Source organism: Ciconia boyciana, chromosome 3 (genome assembly GCF_034638445.1).
Source record: "Ciconia boyciana chromosome 3, ASM3463844v1, whole genome shotgun sequence".
In the NCBI taxonomy this organism is placed as follows: domain Eukaryota; kingdom Metazoa; phylum Chordata; class Aves; order Ciconiiformes; family Ciconiidae; genus Ciconia; species Ciconia boyciana.
In genome coordinates this window covers 33,395,097-33,419,255 of record NC_132936.1, presented here as the reverse complement: position 1 = coordinate 33,419,255, position 24,159 = coordinate 33,395,097, and the positions used below count along the sequence as shown (strand labels likewise).

The 24,159-nt window shown below is 37.5% G+C and overlaps 1 protein-coding gene across 8 annotated transcripts in view; it reads right to left on the bottom strand.

Moving 5' to 3' along the window:
* Nucleotides 1–24,159, bottom strand: part of COL19A1 (collagen type XIX alpha 1 chain) — a 212,598-nt gene that overhangs the window by 177,118 nt on the left and 11,321 nt on the right. For all 8 annotated transcript variants that reach the window (XM_072855250.1, XM_072855256.1, XM_072855253.1 and 5 more), the window contains exons 3-6: nt 23,713–23,787; nt 23,132–23,231; nt 1,650–1,773; nt 975–1,250 (exon numbers count right to left, since the gene is read on the bottom strand). In XM_072855250.1, coding sequence (XP_072711351.1) covers nt 975–1,250; nt 1,650–1,773; nt 23,132–23,231; nt 23,713–23,787 — 575 coding nt within the window. The remainder of the gene's footprint in view (nt 1–974; nt 1,251–1,649; nt 1,774–23,131; nt 23,232–23,712; nt 23,788–24,159) is intronic.

Sequence of the window (24,159 nt, the reverse complement as noted above, 5' to 3'; positions counted from 1 at the left end):
GCTACATTTCAAATAAAGTTGAACTCAGTCCTAAAAAACAAAATGAAGCACAAGCTTGGCTCCACGAAATAAGAGCTCTGAGTCCAGGCCAAAGTGTTTCGCGCCTCACAGGACTGATTCCTCCCACAATGCTATCTTGCAGTTACAATGTGCTATTTTCATCTGGAACTGTACAGTGCACATAACATAGCTGAAACTTTCAGATGGTCACTATAAACTCCAAGCCAGATGCTTTAAACCTGGTAACTGGATGTCAGCATACTTAAAATAAAATGACATTTCCTGGAGCTTTCAAATTACTTGCTGTGAGCTCTCTGCACAAGGAAACAGAGGAGAGCATCTCTGGGACAGAACACAGCCTAGAATATCATGGGGTTGCCTTGGGTAATTCTTGCACCAAAGGCTGCAGGACACACACCTCCAGCCACTTCCTAATCCCTCCCTTTAGGAGGAGGGAGCAACAACTATGAACAATGTGCCCCTATTTCTGCATAGCTGAATTACCCTGGAATGTGATACAATCTTGATCCAGAGGTAATCCTTAATTTTTTTGTGTCTCCCCTTGATCAAATAGAGACAAACTGTAATGGACGACTGATACATACTTAGAAATAAATGTCATAAAAATTGAAAGAAAAAAAAAGTACGACTGGAAGTTATCTCTAAATGTAGTAATAATATGTCTACGGTAGCTACGTGGCTCTTACTCCAAAGCGAATACAGAAAAACAGACTCCTGAAACCAGGACCGAGTTTTTGTAGTTATTTTGGTAACAGAAGGTTTGCCTTAGCAGATGCTGCAGCACTGAATATTGTTTAGAGAAAAAGACTTAAGGACTTCAAATTAAGAATACAAACTCAAAATTAATAACCAGTTCTGAACCTTTTATCTACATAATTCTTTACGATGGTGTTAGTAAAAGCATGGCTAAAACATGATTTCAAGGTATCTGGTTTTCCTTTCATACTACTCACATCTACAGGCTTATCATCTGCAGCGCGAGAAGCAATCAGAGTCCTTCCCTGCAAGTCAATGGTGAATTTTTCATCAGTCTGCTTTCTCTCAATTAAATTACAATCCAAATAGAGGGAAATGATCCCCGACTGCACGCTAATACCAAGCTTATGCCACTGCCGATCAAACAATGGATAAATTTCTCGACTCTTAAAAGTGTAGTGCAGTATATTTCCCTGAGCAGATTTGGTCATATACTCCACCACCTTTTTTGTACCATCCAGAAGGACAGAGATCTGAAAGCAAAAGAAAGTAAAATAAAATAAGTGGTCATTTAAAAGTTACGAGTGTAAGAATTAAACACATATATAAACTATATATAATAAAAATACTTTGACTATGTAGCTTGGGCAAGAATTACGTTATTAAGCATTCTTCTGTGTAACTTTGTAAACACATATCAGCTATAAATCATAACATGCCTTCTTATCCTAGTTTGCAGTCTTAATTCAATACATTTTGTTAAATTTCTGTCATTCCTATAATAAATCATCAATTATTTCAGAGCAGTCTGTCTATTCCATATAAACTGTAGCTAAACCCAGTGGTGAAACATCCACTAAGTTATATTTGCCATATTATACGGGGAAAAAAAAGAAACTTAATGAAAAAAATAAATCAAAGACGACTCTAACCTCAGGTGTGTCATACTGATTTAAAACTTGCCATATATACCAACGCTCTTTCTTGGTATTTCGCCGTACACGGAATGTAGCAATTAGAGAGTATTCTTCAGGAAGCCCATTTGGAAATACTTGCCTACAATAGGAGGGAGGAAAAACAGATTTCTTGATATTCTTATACACACAAACACTGCTTAAAAGTGCTTAAACAGAAATAATACCTGGTGAAAACAAGGAGCCAAACGCTCACTCACACTCATACAAATTGACGGTCTTCAGCATTCAGAAGTGCCTCTTCTCAAAAGTACAACTCAGTCTATTTGTAAGAATAAATGGCTGAAGAATTTGCTAATGAATTTTTTGTTCTAACTTTTTTAAAATCTGCAATTACTATAAATAGGAGTCTTAAAAGAACTGCTGCAAAGTGAATACCACACATAAACATATTTTAAAGTACTGCTTTTCCCAATTTATTGCTTGGGATACTGGAACAAGTTTCCCAGAGGATTCATGGAATAATCCCCATCCTTGGAGACTTTCAAAACACAGCTGGACAGGGCTCATAATAACCTGATCTAACTTTTAAGCTGGTCCTGCTCTGAGCAGGGGGTTTGATCCAGTGACCTCCACAGGCGATGACTCGGACATCTTGAGTATCTGAACAGCTGGACTTTAGCAGGCTTGAACAAAAATAAGGAATGCATTTCTGAATTAATGACTTGCTGTTGTTTGATTTTGTTACTCTTTTCTTACCTAAGATATGCCGATGCCTCTAAAAAAAAGTCTGACTTGCTACCTATATCACAGAATGCAGTACAACACTTCTACAAACTATTTGAAAAGTTTGTATTTCAGAAAAAATGACATTAGGCTGTAACTTAACTCTACAGACTTTCATAATCATTAAATATATACTAATTCTGTACTAAAATTAGGATGGTGCAATCAATTTTTTTCTTTTGAAGCTTCTGCGTTTCAAATTATTTCTTTTCTAAGACAGAGGTGAGACAAATGAAAACCACAGATGCAAACACTACACAACACACGAGTAGCTAAAGTGTTAACATTGCTGTTTGCTGAAAACTGTCAGGATTGCCCAACTAGCCACATTGCAACAGGCATTCCCTGGATCAGAGTGGAGGAAACCTGAGGGCCGCATGCAGCAGAAAAATTTCCTCCGTTTTTCTTCCCACAATCATGTGAAGTAAATAGCTTAGTTCTAAAAAACTACAAATGGGATTATAATTACACAGTAATGTGCTATAAAAGCTTTATTAAAAATACCCTAAAACCAAAACAAAACAAAGGGAAGAAAAAGGAAAGAGGAAAACACCAGCTGACAAGACAATAACCCCACAACCCTCCTGGAAATCAGCACACCTCAGTTAACTTAGGATCTCAGGAAAAATGTCTTCTGTGTTGAGAAGCCTGCTCTAAATCCTGCCAAAGAGCTTCTTTATGGACTAACACCTATTTAAGTCCCTATGTGCAAATCACACTTCTTTGGCTTATTTCCCACAGCTGATTCCTGTTTTATCCCAGGACCAAACTGGCTGCTCTCCCACATTGTTAGTGGACTCATATGCTCTGTTGTACAGCTATAGATGTTTCAATGTCAAAAGGCAAGGCAAAAGTGAATAGACTTTGCAGGACTTAGATCTAGATTTCATACTACTCTGTATTTTTAATTATAGCATAAAGAATGTGTTTATGATTTATAAAGAAAATACCTTTATTGGGCATCAGTAATACATGAGCACGTCTCTGCAGAACAGTAAACTATCTGGACATGGGATCAGCCCTGTGGTTTACAGCACCCCAGGCAAGCTAAGGAGGTGGCATCTCAGGTTTACAGCTGTCAACTAGACAGGATATCTGGCTGTGGGAGCATCTGATTAGCTCTCCAAAATCAATTAACTTTCCCAGCTAAGTTCCATATTGGGAGACATAGGGGAGTTACATTAACGGGCAAAGGGCAGACAACTGTGGAAGGGAAATGATCAGAAGTCTTCATCAAATAAAAGGAAGGGAGACCATGATTGGTATGAGAAGTCTGCAAAACAAACGGAAGTAGTTTCTGCACATGGTAGGTATTTGAGTAAATATCAAGGACTTTTTTTCCTTTTTTTTTTGTTCCACCATTGTTGCTTTCTACTGTAAGCCTCCCTGACACTTTAAGAGCTATCTAAATGAATGACAGTATTAGTCTTCTAAAATTTTAAGTGTTTCTTTCAGAATTTTCTCAAAAAATTTTGGTTGTGTGTGAGTGCACATGATATAAAATTATCTTCCTTAACTGTTTATCAAACCATGTGGGAAACAGGACAAGAGTTAAGGTATAGGCCAGCATTATGAAAAAGGGCAGGAGTTCACTCTAGCTTCTCTTACCTTTGAACTGACAGAGAAAACTGTATTGGGAGAAACAAGAAAAGCAGACAAGGTCAAGTTAATTCCTAGGGGCATTACACTGATTTCAGTGAAGTCAACTAAAGAGGTAAGATTTAAGTAGAATTGGACCAAGGATAAATTCAGTTAGATTCACAAAATAATTTAGGTAGGAAGGTACCTCTGGAGGCCAATGGATCTAACCCCCTGCTCAAAGCAGAGCTAACCAGAAAATTATATCAGGTTAGGTTGCTATAAATCCTGTCCAGCTGAGTTTTGAAAGTCTCCAAGAATGGAGATTATTCCACAACCCTCTGGGCAACTTGTCCCAGTGTCTGGCCAACAAACAGCACAAATTTGCTATACGACTACTGTATACCAAAGACATAACAGAAGCAATATCTTTATTCTGAGAAGAGTTCCCATTGTGAAACTATATGAACATTCCTTGGTGACCAAAAAGTCATTAACAGATGCTTTAAAGTATACACTTAACACTCAACCCTTCCAGCCAGATGGTGAATGCTAAAAGGAAAAAAATGAAGGGATAAAATACCCAGAAAACTAGCACACTATCTACTACTATACACAATATCCCCTGTGCTCTTGCTCCCTGAATGGCTTCAAGTGAATGCAATAGAATAAAAAGCATGCATCCAGTATTGAAGTGACTTAGGTACAGACAATCAGTAAGATACGATAGCAAAATTTAAGTATTACTACCATGGTATCTACTACTCTGTAAAGCTCTGTTAAAAACTCCTCAGAAATAGGCAAAGTATGTATGTGTTTTAAATAATAAATATATAATGACATTTGATGGGGGGGGGGGGGGGGGGGGGAAGCCAGAACAGAAACGTGAACCTAAAACCTCATATCGGAACATGAGAAAAGCCAAAACAAAATTTTGCAGAATACTGAATTTGAAATTCAGAAGTTCTTTGGATGTTTAATATACTGTTTCACCTGATTGCATCTACCAACATTTAAAAACTAATGAGATGTCATGTGCAGGGTGAAAACAGTAAAGCAGCAGCATTAAACATTAATGAAAAAACCAAAAGCAAGTTGTTCCACGTGTCCACAGCTCAACAAGCACTTCCTCACAGAGTATTTACCCCTTCCATGTGGCACAGGGAAAGAACAATAGGAAAAGGAAAGAGAATAAGGATGAAGGAAATCTGTACCAAGCTCACCTCAAAGTCTACAGATGTAAAGCACAAATATAGAGAACATTAACTTAGGGTAGTACATCATGGTGTCTAAGCCAAAAGCAGTAAGAGAGATGACAGCTCTTAAGAAAGCCCTAACATTACAGAAATATGGGTAGCAATTAATAAGTGTGCAAATTAATCTATAAAGACAAAAAGAAAGAACTTGTAAGTTAAAACAGACAAGCAAATGAGGGTATCCTTGGTATCTGGTCTCTGAACCAGGGGATGCTTATGTTTTTTTGGACAAAAGCATCTGAACCAAAATACATAATCAGACTTGGGAGCAAAAAGATGAATCTGAGGTTTTCCTCTCCCAGGAAATATCCTTAACAGTGGGACAACAGCCAAGTTCTCCCATTCCTGTTGAGCTTCCTTATCTTAGGACAATCCAAACCAGACATATCCTTCCTAGATGACTGCTCTAACTTTTAAGGCTATTGAAAAGGTCCTCTCTCCTTCTTCTACACTGAAAGTGCTCATGACTGCTGTGGTTTGTGTTGAATTCAATGCTGTCCAAGCTTATTATGTGCGATTTAAGCACAGTCAATGGCTTTGGCACCTCTGGGGACATAGGCAGCATTCAGGCATCTCTACACACATCTTTGAGTCAAAGTGAAACTTGGGTGGGAGTTACATGCCTGGCTGCTTAAGCCACGGTGCTTCTGAGCTTCCCTGGAACTTATGCCCAGACGCCGGGGGAAATCTGTTGTCTGAAATGATTCATTTTAGGTGCCACCAGGGGTTAGGTGGTGCTTGAGAGTAGGCAATTTGAGTCATTCTCTGAGATTCAGGCGCCCAAAGTCTGACTAAATTATACTTTAGGTGGAATTTAGACAGTTTGATTTTCTCCCTCTGTCCATATTGTCAGCAGTATATAATAAAAAATGAAAGTTGATGAATGGAGCACTGTGTTCTCAAAGCAAAGCACACCCTTGGTAGAAACTGCTGAAAACAATGGCAGGAATCGAAGCATATGAACTGAATACCCAGGGTTGAATTTACACCACCCTAGCCTGCTGGATTTAGGTGTACTGTAAATTACAGAGGCGCCAGCTGGCACATTGAGGAGACCAAAGATAACAAGCAGGAAAATCCCCAACAATACAAGGTTTTAGATCGTACAAATATACATTACCAATCCAGACATTCAGGTGCCTTTTAATGTTCCACAGGTTGGAGCATAAGGCAGATGCATCCAGAATGTTAATAAATGCACACTGATGTTCCTGCAACAACTATGTGCCGCTCTATCAAAGCATATACACAGCACAGACTGTACATTATGAGATTACTAGAAGAGCAGTTACAGGAATTTTGCATGAACTTTACAACTGTATTTGTGCATACCTTCCACTCTTTGTAATGATCAAGTATAGACTGATTTTTGGCAAAATATTGCTTATTCATTTGTTGCCTCAAAAGTTCTGTGAGTTTCTGAAATGCAGATACCAGCTGCTTCTCCTAGTGCTACCATGCTAAAAGAAGTAATTATGAATGAACTAACTGTGTATTCACTGTGCTATAAACAGTTTTAGTTCTATCTTTATAAAGCAGCATTGAGTTACCCATATCAAATTTAGTAAGGTAATCCTTTATTTACCTTTTGTTTTTATTTTTTAAAAAAGCACTAATGGAAAAGCAGCATCTATTTTTAAATCTTATGAACTCTAATTGTTCCATATCAAATGAGAATACACTACAGTATATGATAAACTTCCGTATTTACAAGTATCAATGAAGCCTCCAGCCTGCTGAATATCTTCCAAGAAGAGAAAGATGAGCCAACTTACATTTCCTGAGAGTGAAGTGAGAGATGTTTAGAGTTTATGGGAAGACATATCTTTTCCAGCTGACATATACCAGGTAATGGTATATGTCACTTGTAACATGACAATGTTACAATAATTTGGTGACCAGAGCTCAAGGAGTTAGTTTAAACAACTTTCCTATGGTGGGTAATTATTTATTTAGTACTACGTTGACGGAGACACTGAAATCTTAACCTTTTCATGTTTGCTAAGGGATTTAAACTGAGATCCATTATGAATAAAAAGTAAAGCTCAGGTGACCAAATACAAAAAATCTCCACATTATTCTCAGTATTTCTACAACAAATTACTATATTTTTGATTCTCAGGTTTAGCCTAACTTGACGGTACAATGGGAGAAGGGGTAATAACTAACTAGAAGAATTTACCAATCTCTGCCTAGAAAGGGTATTTTAAATTCTTTTAAAATAAAAGTTAAGAACAGCTGTTTGTTACTCAGAATAAGAAATAATTTCCTTCCCATCCATCTTCCTCAAATCACATTAAGATGCACTATACAGTTTCATGTTACATTAAGCCTCAAGTTGTTTTCATATGACACATTATATGATGCAACTCAAGGGAAACTATTCAGACAGCTTAAGAGTTATTAATTACTTAGGGAGAGCTCAACCCACTCAGAAAATGTACCGCTGAAAGCAAAGCTGCAAATTATTTTAACACTGAGAAAAGGGATTTACCTAATATTTCATATACTTCAGCATGCCTCTGCTTTCATTTACTGAACAGGTAAAGATTAGCTGACACTTTTTATATACAGGTGCTTTAGAAATTTTTTTTTTGAGAAAGTCAATGTTATCGCTATCAAAATTTTAAAGGGCATTTAAAAAAAGATTGGTTTGAAAAAGAAATACCAAAACTGTTATGCCTGCGCAGAGTACTTTTCCCCGAGGGTTTCCAGCAGTATTCTGTATCCTTATTTACGGGAATTATTGGTGAACTCCTGGCCCTAATGAAGTCAAAGGCCAGTCTTCCATTGATTCTGAAGAGGTCAGGCTAACAAAACTATGTCTGCTTTCCAAGTTTGGCCAATTTCTGTGCATTTTAACTTTTCTGAAAAAAACCCTGTGAGCAGCAATAAGAACGACAGACTTAAAAGTAGTAACATATAATAATGGACATTGGAAATGCAACAAATTTTCTTCTCATTTTCCTAAGCAGAATTCTGCAGCCTGATAAAGTTTTGAGAAAATTCAGGTCAATATTTAGTCTTTTGGAGTCTTATCTTATGGAAGGCAACTTTCAGCACTTCTGATGCAGTTATACACTTGCCTTGCTCAACTTGGATATTTGTTTTACGAACCAAATAGGTCTCAGAGCAATCAGTGAACTTTCCTTGTACCTGGAAAATAAAAATAACCCTAGCAAAGACCAAAGGCTACCAAAAGCAACAACTGGGCACAATTGTGATTTGGGCACACAGTCATTCACTCTTTCTCTCCCCTTTTTAATAATGAATATATTTTCAAATGTAAAAAGATGACAAAATGCATTCAGAAGCTACCAAGAGTATCACATTATAAAATACTACATTCAAAGAGCATGTTTCCCCTTCCAAAATATCACACCTTATCCTGAACGTTGCACAGTAAATTCGGCTGCTCTAATCAGTAGTAAGCATCTTTCCACGTAGAAGCACACGGGGTGGCAAAGAACAACAGCCATACCACCAGAGAACATTGTGAAGGAAGATGAGTCAGGGAAGAGAAGAAAGCCAGAGCCTGACTACTTCAGCAAGCTAAAACTTTGCTCAAAGTAATCTCACACGCCAAAGGATCCTCCCACACCTGCACTGGTATAGACTGAAGAAAACAATGCAACAGCGTGGATCCAGACAATGGACATACTACAGTAAGCTGCCTTTTTATGTACAAAGCAAGTAAAGGAAAGGTATGGGGTACTAGAAAGATTTGGGTGGCTTTTGCAGTATACAGGCATTGAGATGTTCCTCCAGACACTTTTGAGCTCAACATCTAATGCATGGTTAGCCTGTGATTCAGAAATACTGAAGTCAATCTCTATGATTCACCCAGGTCTTACACTGAACAGAGGTCTTGCATTCAGACTGTTTCTTTTCCTTAGGAGATGACCAGAGAACAAGCAAACATACTGCTCTCGGTGTCCTGAGAGACGGGGAACACAGATGAGAAAAATGTGGAACTCTAGTTCTTTCACAAAGGGGAAACACATTTCCTCTGCATCTGCTTTCTCTTAATCATGCAACTGCATGACCCTTTCTGGTGTCCCTCTGCCTCATGCTGCTCAAACCAGACTGGTTTTCCATGTGTTGGCATCACTTACTGACTGAGAAACATGCAGAGGCTTTCTAACGTTGCTGGCAGAAAGTGGCCAAAACCAGCCTCTGTTGCCCCAAGTCTTTTTTCAACCTGATTCTTCTCATATATATTTTCAATAGCTGTGGCAGTCAGGTAACACCTCTGTAGCAGATACTGATGCATCAGTAATTGGTACCTTCAGTTCCATCTGCCCCTCCTCACATGGACATTACAATAAGAAGTCGCTTCAGTCGACTGGTTTTAGAGTCTTGTGAATACAGCGATGTTTCTCATACCAAGTGCCCTTTCATTGAGCATTTATCCACATTCCATGGATGCTAAATCTGCCCATGTATCAAAATTAAAAAAAGTCAGTTAGGAAGAGCTCCTTCCAATACCAGCATCCATCTCCCTATCATAGCTACACTGAAAATATAAAAATAACTCAAAAGAAAACCATCTCTTTTGAACTCTCATAGTCTCCTGTCAGGAATCATGCTCTTCCTAGATGTATACCTCATTCTCCTTTATCTTCCATAGCTAAATGTAGAACATCACACACATGCGCACGCCCCATCCTCATTTTGCTAATGGGTTTCTACTCCTATGATTTATTGTAGGGAATGACACCTCCCTGCACACATACAAACATGGTCTTACTGTCCAGCATGAATGTCCCAGAAATCTTCAGTGCTTTTCCTTACTCAGAACCACACTAGTAAATCGGTTGCCTCTATAAGGAAACTTATGCAGGGTCTGACACATTTCCCACAAGCAATCCACAAAAACTGAACAAAACTCTCCTTGGACATTAATGGTAGAATCTGGAGAAGTGTGACCATCTGTCTGTTTCTTCGGTGGGTTTCCGATTCTCTCCTAAGATACGGTCTTTGATCAAAATTTAAAGCTAAGATGTGCTTAAAAGAATGGCAGAGATTCAAGTTTTCTTCAAGTCATTCAAGAATTGTATCAAGCTTTTTGGCTTTTTTACATAATCTCTCAAGGCCATTTTGCTGTCCTAAATGTCCTAAAATCCAATTGTGGTACTCTTTCTTTTCAAGTGTGGCAACCATCAAGAAAAGAGGATGTGAACTTAAATACTTTTAAAGGAACTTTACATACTTCTTCTAACATGTAACCATGTCTTTATTTAGACATTTTATGAGCAGCTCTAGAACTCCTGTGATCCTTCTAGTTTGCTCCCAGAAATGGAACAAAGACAACAGGTCTAGTTATTAGAGTAGCCTGTTATTTGGCAGTCTCTGAAGTCAATGAGATATTAAATTCTCATGCTAAATATGATTATCTACAGTGCAATGGAGTTATTCAGCTGATCAAGAAACCCTCTGAAGATGTTAGAGAAAAAAAATAATTACGGTAACCTCTGAAAGTCAACTGGCAGCAAAAATTGCTCTGCATGCATTTTTACATGCTTCCTACCCTGAAGCAAGATTTGTGGTACAGTGTTAATTATTTGTAGATCTCAGTGGTTGCTGTTGTCTGGAAAAGCAAAGGAAATGCAGACTACAATACAGGATTTGTCTATTGGAGGCCATGATCATTCAGTCTGAAGACAGACGATGCACTTCATACTTTGGAAAAGAGGGAGGAAATCAGGAGTGACGTTTCTTTTTTCTTGGCCTATATATCCATATAATCTTCTTCAGAGGAGGAAGAAATCTAAGCATCCATCTCTCCTTGGAGGTTTTCATAGCCAATTTACCAGCACTGTGCAGACACTTGTACAGGTGTCTAGAGATGCTAGCTGATTCCAGAAACAGATTGGTCCTTATAGTTTGGTACACAGGAGGGCAAGTCAGCTCCAGCAGAGCTGCACGCCGAGAGATTCACACCCCCCTACTTCTCACGTTGGTCTTGTGAGAGCTAACTTGTGTATTTCTGCATGACACTGTGCTACCCAACTAAATGCGTTGTTTCTTAGAACCCTCAATTTCTTCCTGTTTAGTCTCCCCTCACCCCCATCCCAAACTTTTGATAGCTTTTTACAATGAATCAATAGAACAAGCACTAGCAAAGTGAACTGTTGATTACACTTGGAACAGGCACCCCCCTTCCTTCCCTGGTTTGTTCTGCCAGGTCCTAGACAACCCTGGCTGATGGTAAAAGGCAAACCGTCTCGCAGGCCAGCATCCCTCTCATGAAAATGCTGAGTACTCACAGTGAACATAATAGCATGGCTGGCAGTGGAAAGAGAGAGCTAGAAGGACTGCTGTATGGAGTGCAGCTGAACCAAACTAAGGGATGCTTTTTTCCTAACCTCCTCAAATAATTGCCTGGATAACTAGCCTCCTCCTCTTCAGCGTGCAGGACTGCCTATAAATAAATTCATTCCAGGCTAAAGTCACAAGCAGGCCATGCTAAGAAGTGCTTGAGAAAAAAGGCACAGGCAACACCAAAGGTACTACAGCCTACAATACTGTTATAGATGGATATATCTACCCATCTTCGTTCCAAGTGATCTCCCCAAAAAAAGAAGGTATAAGTGGTGAAGATTAAGTTACCAACAGAAGAGACTGGAGTAGGAAAGAAGGTTAATGATACCAGATACCAGGCTCTGACCTGAAATAAGTAGCTCTGTCAGCTGCAAGAGTGAAGCTACAGAGAGAGAACATGCTTTTGCTTCAACACCCCCTACGCACAGCATGACTAGTCTATGAATATTTAAGCCTGGTGTTCTGCTTACAATTTGAAGGATAATTAGATAAATAATGTGCTCTTTTACAGTTTGTAAAAACTGTTAACATTCATGGATTCTAAGTGAATGAATATGGAAAATAAAAGATCAAAAAATACATTTGCATCACATAGACTTAATAGCACTTTCAGAAACTGGAAATTATCACTTTTCTGAAGTCCCAGGACTTAGAAACGAGTTGTCTAATTAAAGTCAAGTTAAAAAAAAAAGTACATACAGCTTAGCCTGCTTCTCTCACACTTTCTGTAATAATGAGATTTTTGGTAAGTTACAGATTAAATGGGGTTAAAATATATCAAGCTCAAAAATATCAACACTGCATTGCTATCTGCTGAGTCATAACTATGTTTAACAGGATGGGCCAAGGACCTGTGACTTGCTAACCCTGTTACTATCGGACCCAGCTGGGAAATAGTCAGGTATTCCCTTTAAAGGGCTGGGAGAGAAACAAAAAAAAGCTTGTAAAGAAAGATAGGGTCTTGCATTAGGCCCAAGACAGAGGTGTTGAAAGGAGGCTTCAAACAGTGGTAGCTTTGGATAAGTCAATGAACATTTTATTTAGATTATTCCTAAGCTTCACATCAAAAGAACCCACCAAACCCAAGCTGGAAGAACACTAGATATTACCATCCTTCTCAGGCTAGGGCAACAGGTCGGACGCCTTATATCCAAACAAGGAAGCTTGACAGGCTGGGAGTTTACAAACTTTTCTTAAAACAGCAAAGGCTCCACAGTACAAAAACTTTGCATTAAAACAATGCATCAATTATAACTTGATTCAACTTGAGGTTGAATCATTTATGTAACTTCTATGTGAAAGTAACAGAACTAGAATAAACAATGATCTTATTTTTCAACAGTAAGGCTGAGATTGAAATCTTTACTGCTGATGAAATTTCTAAGAACATCATATTATCTACTATAAACCTCAGGCTAGTAGATGAAGTGTGGAAGAGTTATGACAGTAAAGAAAATATCACTAATATCGCCAATATTTTGCACTGTATAAAATTGTAACATTTAAGCATGCAATGAGATGCAAGAAATATTTTGGAAATTTTAAAAAGGAAATACTTTGTTCCCTCACTATCTTATGACAAAAATAGCATTTTGATGAATGTGCTCTTACCCTATAAATTACTCGGTTGACAGTGGAAGTAAGTACCCAATATTATGGGAGTCTATATTCTTAAGGAAGAAAATCCGTTAACAGTGTAGTCTATAATAGAATCACAGCATCCCAGAATGGTTGAGGTTGGAAGGGACCTCTGGAGGACGTCTGGTCCAACTGCCACTGCTCAGGCAGGGCCACCTAGAGCCAGTTGGATAGGAGTACACATTTACTTGCGTATGAGAACAAAATCAATCCAACGTAAGCTGTTTAAAGAGATGACATTTAGTTGTGATAACAAAAGGATGCTGTAAAAATGTAATCTGAGGCATAATATGGATTCATATTAGTAGTGCTAACTGGTCCTTAAGGAGAGCAATGAAGCAAGGCTGTGTTATAACTCTTCAGTCTTTCAAGAACTCTAACCAGTTCCCTTCCATGAAATCATATCAGCTATCTTGAATCACAAAGTGTTTTTTTAGTGCTCCTAACACTTTCACAACGAACCAATCTTAAGCTTATGTAATTTCCTGGTAGCATAGCATATCTGTCTGCACATACCAACAGTAATACAATCATTTATCACTTCCTAAATTTAAAGAAAGTCCTGTGGAAAGGAAAGAAACCTATAAAAAATAAGAAACTGTTTCAAAGTCTATGCTCCTTTTTGAGTAAACACAGACATCTGATGGCATTTCTTGCATCTAACATTTCCAGACATTCAAGTCATCATACACAGTTTCATTACTGAACTACTGCTACAACTTATCTTCTATGTTTAGTTAGTACGTTTTCTTCCAATGTCTCTGTCCATTTGATTATTCTTACGAGTACTGTCGTAAGACAGTATTGTCACATATTGTCCACAGTTCATATAGGAATGAAACGTCCTATGTCAAAATTCTCAGTTCTCAGTGACTTAATTTCACAGGAGATATTTATAAAAAACAAACCTACTGCAGTAGAAGACTCCCCTCCCAAAACACCTTGTTTCCAAATAACACCTTTACCTATAAAATGAGTGAGCATTACCTTCTAATCCTGTACAAGTCAGCTGCTAGATGTCAATCCTGAGCAACGGCAATTATTTAATGCTGCAATTGTATGTGCTGTACTTCAAAGTAAGCATATGCAGCATGGAGGGTCCTGAGTGCAAGAACTGGACCGGGAAGTGCACTTCATCTCCCCAGGTCTTGACAAATAGTTCCTGTTATTGTATATGCTCCTGGTGAATACCATTATCTTTTTTTTGTTTCATACATTAATTTAAACTGGCAGTCATCTAGCATTCTGAACTGCTCACTTAAGAGACAGATCCAGTAAGATAAAAAATACAGTGTGTGGAGTCATAGCACCTTGATGATGCTATCTGTGTTGTTACCTCTCAGGAGCGGTCCAAAGCAAACCTCACGTTCCTTAGCCATAAAATAGCCGTTACTATTTTATGGGATATCCATTCAACAGTATTTGAGTAATCAACACTGCTCGCCATAGATTATGAACATACACATTTTTTACTAAACTCTCAGCAGAGTTCACAGAGAAAACTGAGTAAAAGAGACAAATCGAAGTTTATTAAGGACTTCAACATTAACATTGCTATTACGGGTGTAGCAATAAGCAGCAGCCTAATCCCTAAAATAAAAGATACATGCATTTTCGTATGACAATTAAAAGCCTAATGCCATATTAGGAACTATCAACAAGTTATTCAAGGCTTGTATTGTCACACTCAATCCCACAGTATTTTTAGGATTTTTTTTTTTAATAGAATTCTGAGATTCTGCAACTAGTCACATTGACTAAATCCAAAAATAACGTGATCTCTTGCACATGGTTCTGTTAATACACCAATAGCTGTACATCAGGACTTAGTTTCTATAGATTACAGACTGTTCTTCATATTGAAGTTTATTAAATCATTCCAAGTTTTGAAATGAGTTTGTGACATGACAGATATTCACTTGAGGCAAGGCTGCAATCAGCAAACTCTGTACACTTATGACTGAAATCAAGTTGATACCTAGATCTCCAAGTGAAAAATCCACAGGGCACGGACTGTACTGTTCATGCAAAATTAAAGAAATATTTTTAAAAATTTAGCAATTTATTTATCTCCATAAATAAAAAATGTTTCATGGCATGATGATAAAAACTGCAAAGAGCTAACCACAGAGAAATGCTAGAGGCCAAAAATCTTTCACAACCAACTCAAAATAAATGAGAATCAGTGTAATGAAAAAAGCACCAGGCAGTTTCACTGTGAGAGAGCCCATGAACTATTTTTAGATAGAAAAATGAAAAACTCAGAGGCAAGGTTGGGGAAGAGAATAGTATCTCTATGACATCTTTAAACAACAAAGCCCCAGTGTAGACACAGATGTATCAGCACAAACATCTTTTTGTAGGTACAACTTTAGTTAAGAGGAGGTATGCCTGACAGCATAGCTAATGCAAACTACATTTCACAAAGTGTTAAATCATAAAAGCCAGAAAAAAAAAAATCTTATTTATTACAGGTTTGGGGTTTTTTTTAGTCTGCTGATAAATGACTTCTGAAGCACGTGGAACCACTGCTTCAGCTGGAGAAATTATATGCATTTTTTACAAAGACACTTGAATCCTCTCAGCCCAATCAGCAAAACTGATAAATGATCTTTCAATCTCTAATTTTATACTACAACATATGGGGGCTATAGTCTATCCTCAGCTGCATGCATTATAGCCAGTACATTTCATTGAATTCTGTGTGGTTGCATATAGCATTGCTGTATACACCCATATTTACTCTGGATTTCTAAGAAACTTCAACTGTATTGATTTTGCAACTGTATTTTTGTTCTAAGACTATTCTGACTACTGGTCTTATCAAACACAGATCTTGTTACAGACTTAGACCTGCATCCTTCTTACATATTTATAGTACTATCTTGTACTCACTTTTGCGGGACTTTTTCTTCAAAAAAGATGGCCAAGAAAAACCAAGACAACATTACAAAGATTTTAAAAGTCAGCATGTTTGGCAGGGAGTGAGAGACATGTAAACTCTTGTGAAAGTTCCCCACAGTCCAGCATCACTTAAGGCTCTCTTCAGCTAACATACGGGTAAACTGAACAACCTGTGACAGAATCTGTGTCCAATTTTTTGAACAAGGGCCACAGGGAAGTGTCCAGGTAAACTGCTTGTGCTGAATCTAGAAATCTAATAACACAATAACTTTGTCTAGCAAATGCAGTATCTATGACAGTATATGTTTTAAGTTTTGCTATCTTATCCAATAAGAAAACTGAAAAATAGTTTTGGCATCCATATCGGATGAAAATAAAAAGGAATTCTATATAGGCGTATATAGCAGAAGTGACATTTCTTAGATATTGCAGATGCCGTTGTTTTAATCAAAACAACAGAATTGTTTTCCACAGGGCAGGTTAAACCATTAAACTAAGGGTGCAATTTCAGTGTTTGCTTAAGCTAACGGCAAGCCGCCCCCTGCGCCAGCAGCATGTTCTTGCTCCTTCCCCGCTGTGATTGCTGGAGATCACACAGCCACGGGGATCAGCCACCGGCCTTGCTGACCAGAGAGGCTGATGCTGATGTGGAGGAAGTGAGATGAGGCTGAGAGCTGGAGAGGAGTGCTGTGAAGATGAACTCCTAATTTTATTTTCTTCCAAATAATAATCTTGGCTGGACATATTTCTCCTTTAAAACAAAGGCAGCAGGAAAAAAAATAACAGTAATCTGTACTGAAGTACATGTTTTTTAAATTAAGGAAAGCTTTTTAAGGAAGGAAAGTAAACTGCCTTTACTATTTGTTCTTCCAGTGCTTCTGTGATTTGCTTATTGCCTGCCTTAAGTTTCATCCTGAACCAAGGCACACAGGGGATCCACACAAACACTGCTGATCTCCTGCACACTCTCGTTGTGGACCAGTGCCCTTAAAGTACACATCTCCCAAAAGCTCCTCCCTTTTATCTGCAAGTGCTTTACAGCAAGAACAACATTGCTGGGGAAAAAAGGAAAAGAAACAGTCTGCTTCATCCGACATTGTCTTACCAATTCAACTGGTACAACGCTGCCACACTAAGTGCTCTACCGTCAGGTGAACACACTACAGATCAAAGAATTCAGATTTGCTACAGTCAGTGGCATAATTAAAATAGTTTTTCTGCTCTCTGTTCCCTCACAGTCTCCTTTCAACCTAAGTACTATACGCTTTTATGTATATGTATTTTATATACATATATATATATATATATTCCCCTCTGCCACCTCTCTGTCATTACTTTTGCTTTCCCAATTCTTTCCGCATAGTAAATTGCATGTTAAATTATAGGATGATTCAAGCCCAATACAGCAATTAAAATCCATTAATGTCTGAATTTTAAGTTTTATAAAAAGATCTTGGCATATTTCTTGTAAATTGTCAGGTAGAAACAAGCCCAAGTATGCAGAAAAAGACATTTGCATGTGTTCATTCTTTAAAAGAAGCATTGTCCTATCATTTTTCATGGTAAGAGGCCCCAGTTTTCTCCTTAGTTATGAAATGAAATAATTGGTATTTACATGGTAGGTACAGCTCTAATTTGTTCTTTTGACAATAATCCCTGTATTATCCTTCTTTTTAATTTATAAAATGCAGTAAGTTTTCAAGTTTCTGGAAATAAACACGAAGTACACAATTTCAGTACCTTTCAACCAGAATCGAAAAAAGAAAGATTGTGTCACTGCAGCTTCTGATCCACTACTTTGAAAGACCTGAAGAAAGCATCAGGATTTGTACTAAATTCAGGCTCCCACACTCAGGAAGCAAATTCCAGAGACAAGGCCCTTTTCTTGAAAATACCCTGCAACCAAAATACCAGACATTTCAGTCTTAGCATTGTTGGCTCCAACAGCTCAAATGACCTCAAATAATACGTGATATAGGAAGGGAGAGGTGGTTTCTTACATAACTATCTAATATTTTAATAGACCAAAGGCTAGCAGGACTTTGTGTAAGCGTAGATAAAAGCTGGTTAGCATAACTGTAACTACTGCCTTCAAACAGGGGTGCCACCTCACTGCCATTTTCAGTAGATGTTTCAAAAGTTTGGAAACTGGTGATTTTCACATCTATCCATTCTATACTGTATTTAAGAAATAGGTATACTACTTCTTAATATATATCTTAATAACATTTTCCAAGAAGACTGCTGAACCTGACTCCACTGCCCAAAACACACGCCATGTGCAAAACTAATCAAAAATCATGCCTATGTGGACATTCACTGACAGCTGAATTCATACGCAAGGAACTCAAGTGTTTATTATCTTGGTGAAGAAAGAAGTCTCAGCAGATACACCCAGAGAATATATGGCAAATTAAATGGCTGCAAAGCCACCTAGAGATAAGTGCTTTCGGGGAGCAAAGTGCTTGCTATGAAAAGGCTTCTAACAGTGAGCACAGAAACTGCCTTGCTTGATGCCAGCTGTGCTCTAGGAAATGCAACTCCCTATGCATTTTTTGCAATTAAAAAGGTTAGCATTAAAAACAAACAAAAAACCCCACATAAATATTATTTCATCATTGATTTCTGTTCTTAGCAGAAAGAATCCTCCAGCCTGGAATATACTGACAGAAGTGGGAACAGTATTTCTGCATCCAGTAATTAAACATCACAAGGAGGTGAAACACTTTCTCTGAAATATAGCCCAAGCCACAGCTCTTCTGGCAGCAGTGAGTGACAACATTGCTGATGGAGCTCAGGAGTCCAAATACAGTCAAAAGCCAAGCTCTTTTGCAGTATCTTACACCGAAAGGGGAAGAATTCCTAAAAAAGTCGTGAGAGTAATCCCAACTGCTGTAACTCTGAGATCATTTAACAGCCAGCTACGATAATCTCCTCAGTAAATTAATATGGTTTGTCAAGCCAACAAACTACAAAATAAGAAAGCCATGACTGTGCCATTAAGATTTGCTAATCATAAACATCAATTTCAAAAACATTCTGAAACTCAGCCGAAATCAACTTACTATCTCCTTTATTGGTGCTTTCAGAGGAGAAAAAAATGCAACCCAGCATTCTCACCAGCAACCCAGAAGAGTGAGAATGAGGAACAACTGTCATCTGACGCATCTTCACAGAAGGACAGTGAAATTATTTCATCATAGTGCTATTTACTCTAAGGCAACTAAAGAACAAAGATTAGCCTAGAAGGCCTCATGTCCAGAAGTACTGAATACTGCTGGCAGATCTAAAGGAGTTGCTCTCAGCACAGAGCTCCGTGCTGCTTTTGTCAGCCAGCTCTATGCCAAACTGGAATGCACTGCATAGGCACTGCGTGTTAAACTCCAGAGAACACAACATGACTCCATAATGTATTTATTGAAATAAAATTAAAACATTATATATAATAGTTATAGTGTATATATATAATTAGATTGTCTGCATAATGCTATTTTACTGTGAATTTCTTTAGGATTCAAAGGCTCAGTTATACTCCTTTACTCAGGAATAACTTCTATTAATGTCCACATAAGAATTGAAAGAAATAACTCACAGTATTTTAATTTAAAAATCACTCTTTAATCCTGAAAATATTATTAGAATTAAATTGATATTTAATAGTCATTTACATGGAGCATAAGAAAAGCTATCCATCTCCTATCACAAGACAAAATACGTACAGAACGCCCTCACAAAAAGGGATAAAGATAAGAGATATAACTAAAATCCAACATAAATAGACATAATCGATTTCCCAAGCTGACACTGCGTTGTAAATTACTTAGAACATATAAATAGGTGCAACACTACTCCAGGTCCATTGAAAAAAAGCCAAAATGGCATCACACAAGAAAAATGGCACAGCATAGCTTTCTATTACCCACACTACGACTGAATGAATGAAATGCAAGAGGAGATGTGCCAAGTTACTTGATACTTGCTAGTCAGCTTAATCAGATACTCTCAGTTTCCTGCAGGATGGATAACAAACACTGTTCTGCTGCTTACTGCACACCACGTCTACTAAAATATTTTCTGAGGCAGAACGATCCTAAAAACCTCTGTGTGTCTAATAATGCAAGGGGTCTGAAATCGTGCAATCTGACATAATGTAAGAGAAGGAGATTTAAATAAAAATAATAAATTACAAGATATTGTACCATGGATAACTGAGATAAGGTAAATTATAAGGTTATGATAACAGATGTCCGCGTTCCTGACTATCCTTCATTGCAACCCTACCATGTCAAAACCTGACTTTGTGCTCCTGACTGCCCTCTGCCCTTATTTTTAAAAAAACAACTCAGAAGTTCAGAGGAGTATCCAAAATACTTTAAACAAATAATTTTTTAAAATCTTGTCTGAAGTGTTATCTCAACAACAGAAAGCTATTATATATTCAACATATTCAATAAAAGAAGTAAATTCTATTCTTCATTATGACATGCATTTCTCTGTGAAGGAAGGTTAAAAAAGCATAAGCAAGACTATTGCCATGAAGAACTAGGATTTAATGGAAATTCTGTAATGCTTGAATGTTACTTAAAATACTTTTAACCCTTTTTTTTGTTCAGGAAGATATATGTAAGAGGTACTATTTAATTCCACAGCAAGCTGACTGAAAAGCTTATCTTGTACCTTATTAACATCAATAATGTGATGTTAATTTTCAGCCTAACTATATTCATACATTAGCACTGTTATGCATTTTATTAATAATAATCTCAGTTGCTTCATCCAGCTAAACTTTTCATCCATTAGATACGCATATTTTTAGGGGAAACTGGAAAGATTTTCTCTTTAGTTTTTGTTTCATGAGGATACACAGAAGAAGACAACAGGGAGGGAGAAGAATGTGAGAAGCAAGAGACCATTAAAGCCAAACGACCTGCCTTCCAGGTTTACCCTTTACTGAAATTCTTTATCCCCTGCTCAAGTTACACTGAAAATGAAGAAACACTAGCCATTTTTGTCTCAAAGAGTCATCCTCCCTCCAAAAAGCTGAACAGATAAAATACAGAAAAAAACATGTTACATTTCTCTCACACTCCGTAAAGTAAAAAAAAAAAAGTAGTATTTTCTCTTTCTCGAGTATTTTCCTTGCAACTGCTAAGAGTTAAGGCTTAGTTAAGGCTTTGCTAAGGCACAGCTATCAGCCATGAATTCTCCATGTTCACTGCCTTCACTAGTAAACCATTTTTAAAAGAAGAAAATAAAACACAGACATTAGCATTAACACCTACTAATAAAAGCTAGGAAAAAAGCTTTACATTTTTCAACCTCAACATCACCTGTCAGACCCCCTCCAAAACCATCAAATTCTTAGAAATCAATCCTTTCGAATCACAAATTTTCCCTCAAAGTAAGATGAATTTTAAATAATTCACCCTTTTCCAGTTTCTAGCTCCTCTCACTCCATTTTTGCCATTGATTTTCTTACAGTTTCAGAATAAAGTAAGTCAGCTTGCAATATGCATTTCACTACACACAAAGCACTGCTTAGCTTCTTATTCCTAAAGGAAAATTGCCCCACATTTTTTGTTATTGCCTTGATTTTCTACTCTTCTATAGTCTCATGTTTCCCTCAAATTCCCATCCATTGAAAGAAATCTATAAAAATCTGAAAAATGACTAATGGATTTGAAAAAACCCACCTTTTCTTACTGACAAACTTTCAAAATATTTTTAGTGAAGACATGTATGGGTGGTACCTAATTTTACCCGTTCCTCTTCTAAAGACAATCTTGATAATACTCGGAAGGCCCTAATAAAAATAGACACTCTCTGTGTCAAGTAATTTTATCTAGTCATTTTTCCTTCCACAGCTAATGTCCTAGGTATTTAAAGAAAGACAGTAATTACTTTAACTTTGCAGAATTACAGAAGCATAAAAATTTAGCATTTACAGTACCTAATACCTCAGAAAAATTTAGAATCTATCTAGTAATCTAGAATATTTAGGTCCTATTCCTTTAATCATTCTCCTCTCCCAAAGAGCGCTTTGTTTTGTGTCTGGGTGCCTCTGATTCCTTTCTTCTCCCTCTGCCCTGGCCTCATGCTACCCACAGCCCCTCTTTGCTCTGCCCAGGATCCAAGCAAAGGGGAATTCCAAGGGCCGGGTGTATTTTTTCCTAGGCAAGCTGGAGCCAGACCTCTTGCAACAGAGACTACCCAACCTGAAGGCACAGTTGCTTCCCGCGTCATCACAGGGACATGCTGTACAGAAACCACAGTCCCATGACTCGGAGCACATCTCAACCAAGAAGCTCTGAGATGATCCTCTCTCTCCACTGAGCATGGGGAACTTGAAACTACATTCCTAACTGCTTCTTACCATTTCCTTGTCCCTGTGCAAACTTAAATCCATCCAATTCCTTTGTGCCTTACTCTCTTTCACCTTCCATTTGATTTTTCATGCAGTCTCTGCCTTTCATCCCACTCTGCGTTGGAATAGGATGCTGCCTAGTTTCACCTCTACACTAAGTACCCACCATTCTGTTGCTGCTCAAAGGCAAGATGCCAATTCCACTGGAAAGAAAAAAAATCATGAAAATATAGCATTTAAGGAAATGGTGACACTCTCTCTCTCTCTCTTAATCCTGCCAGCAGTAATGAGAGAGGGGACAGGCAACTTCACTGAGGGAAGATTAGTATAACACTTCTTGTCATACCATAAAAGTTCTTTTTTTCCTTTGTTTTATAAATATTTATGTATAAACAGTAGAGTTTTCAGTATCAGAATCACGATTTGAGAAACTTTCTACCTAGATACTTCCAGATTCCAGAATAACACCACACCTGAATCAAAATGCTTCCCAAAGAAAAAACTGTTACACATAAAAATGCCTGAAAATAGACGTACTTGTCTTTCTGTGGCATCCTTTGGATACACTGCTCGGTGTTTCAGTTCATTAGTAGCATTTAGTGTGAGCTCTGTCTTTTAAAGACTTAGGATGAAAGTAGTATCTTACTTACTTTGTGTCTCTGACGAGAGGTGCACTTCCCAGTTTAAAACAGATTTTTTCCCCTCCACAAGATGTTTGCCTCAAAGAAAAGCTTTCTGCCAGATCAAACCCTGTGAAATACAATACAATGATTTTGTTTATTTAATGGAAATTAAAAATTGGAGGTAAATACTTGGTGACTTTCTAGAGTACAGACTGACAAGCTATTTTGAAAACCAGTACTTTAAGTCAGAGAAACTTCCAATATTCATTTTATCGATAGAGAAACTATCAGTGCAAAACTACTCAGTAGATGACTTTGCAACCTGAGAAATGCATTCATTATTTCCTTTTATAATCTGAACTGATAAGAATGAAGGATGTTTGGGAAAAACAACGGAAATGAGTGTGGCTGCAGAACTTGAACCAATACTTTCCAAGAACAACACGTTCTGATTTTAACCCCACTTTCCTAAAACAACAACAGCTTTTGGAGCATGGGGGTGGCATTCTGTACTATCCTTTCAGTTTCAAAGACAGCTTCAGTCGGACTATGATTACATCCACTACTAGCAAATTAATTTAGATATCCATATTAACGCAGTCATTTACCTGAAACACCAAGACTGTCTCTATTGATTTGTTTCAGATGATGGACAACTGTTTTCATTAAAGGACACACAGCACCTTCAAGAGAATACAGTTGAGTATCTATCATAAAATTCTATCAAACAAAAATGAATCAGAACAAACTATCATGACAGAGATAGTAATATTAAAAGGGATGTTTCTTTTTGTTTCTTTAGGATGTGAAAAACAGCAATAAACCAAGTTACAAAATCTAAGTAAGAGCAATGATATTTCAGATTTCATACTACACTTCTAATAATAGAAGCCAATACAAAATTTATCATATTTTAATTCAGTTGTTTATGATTAAAGCTCACATGAACAATATAACCAGAAGAAAACCAGTAAAGTCTTACCAAGCTCTTTCCATCTATAATACTCTATAAAGCAATAACATCTGTTCTAAGGTTTTTTTTTTATTTCTGGCTA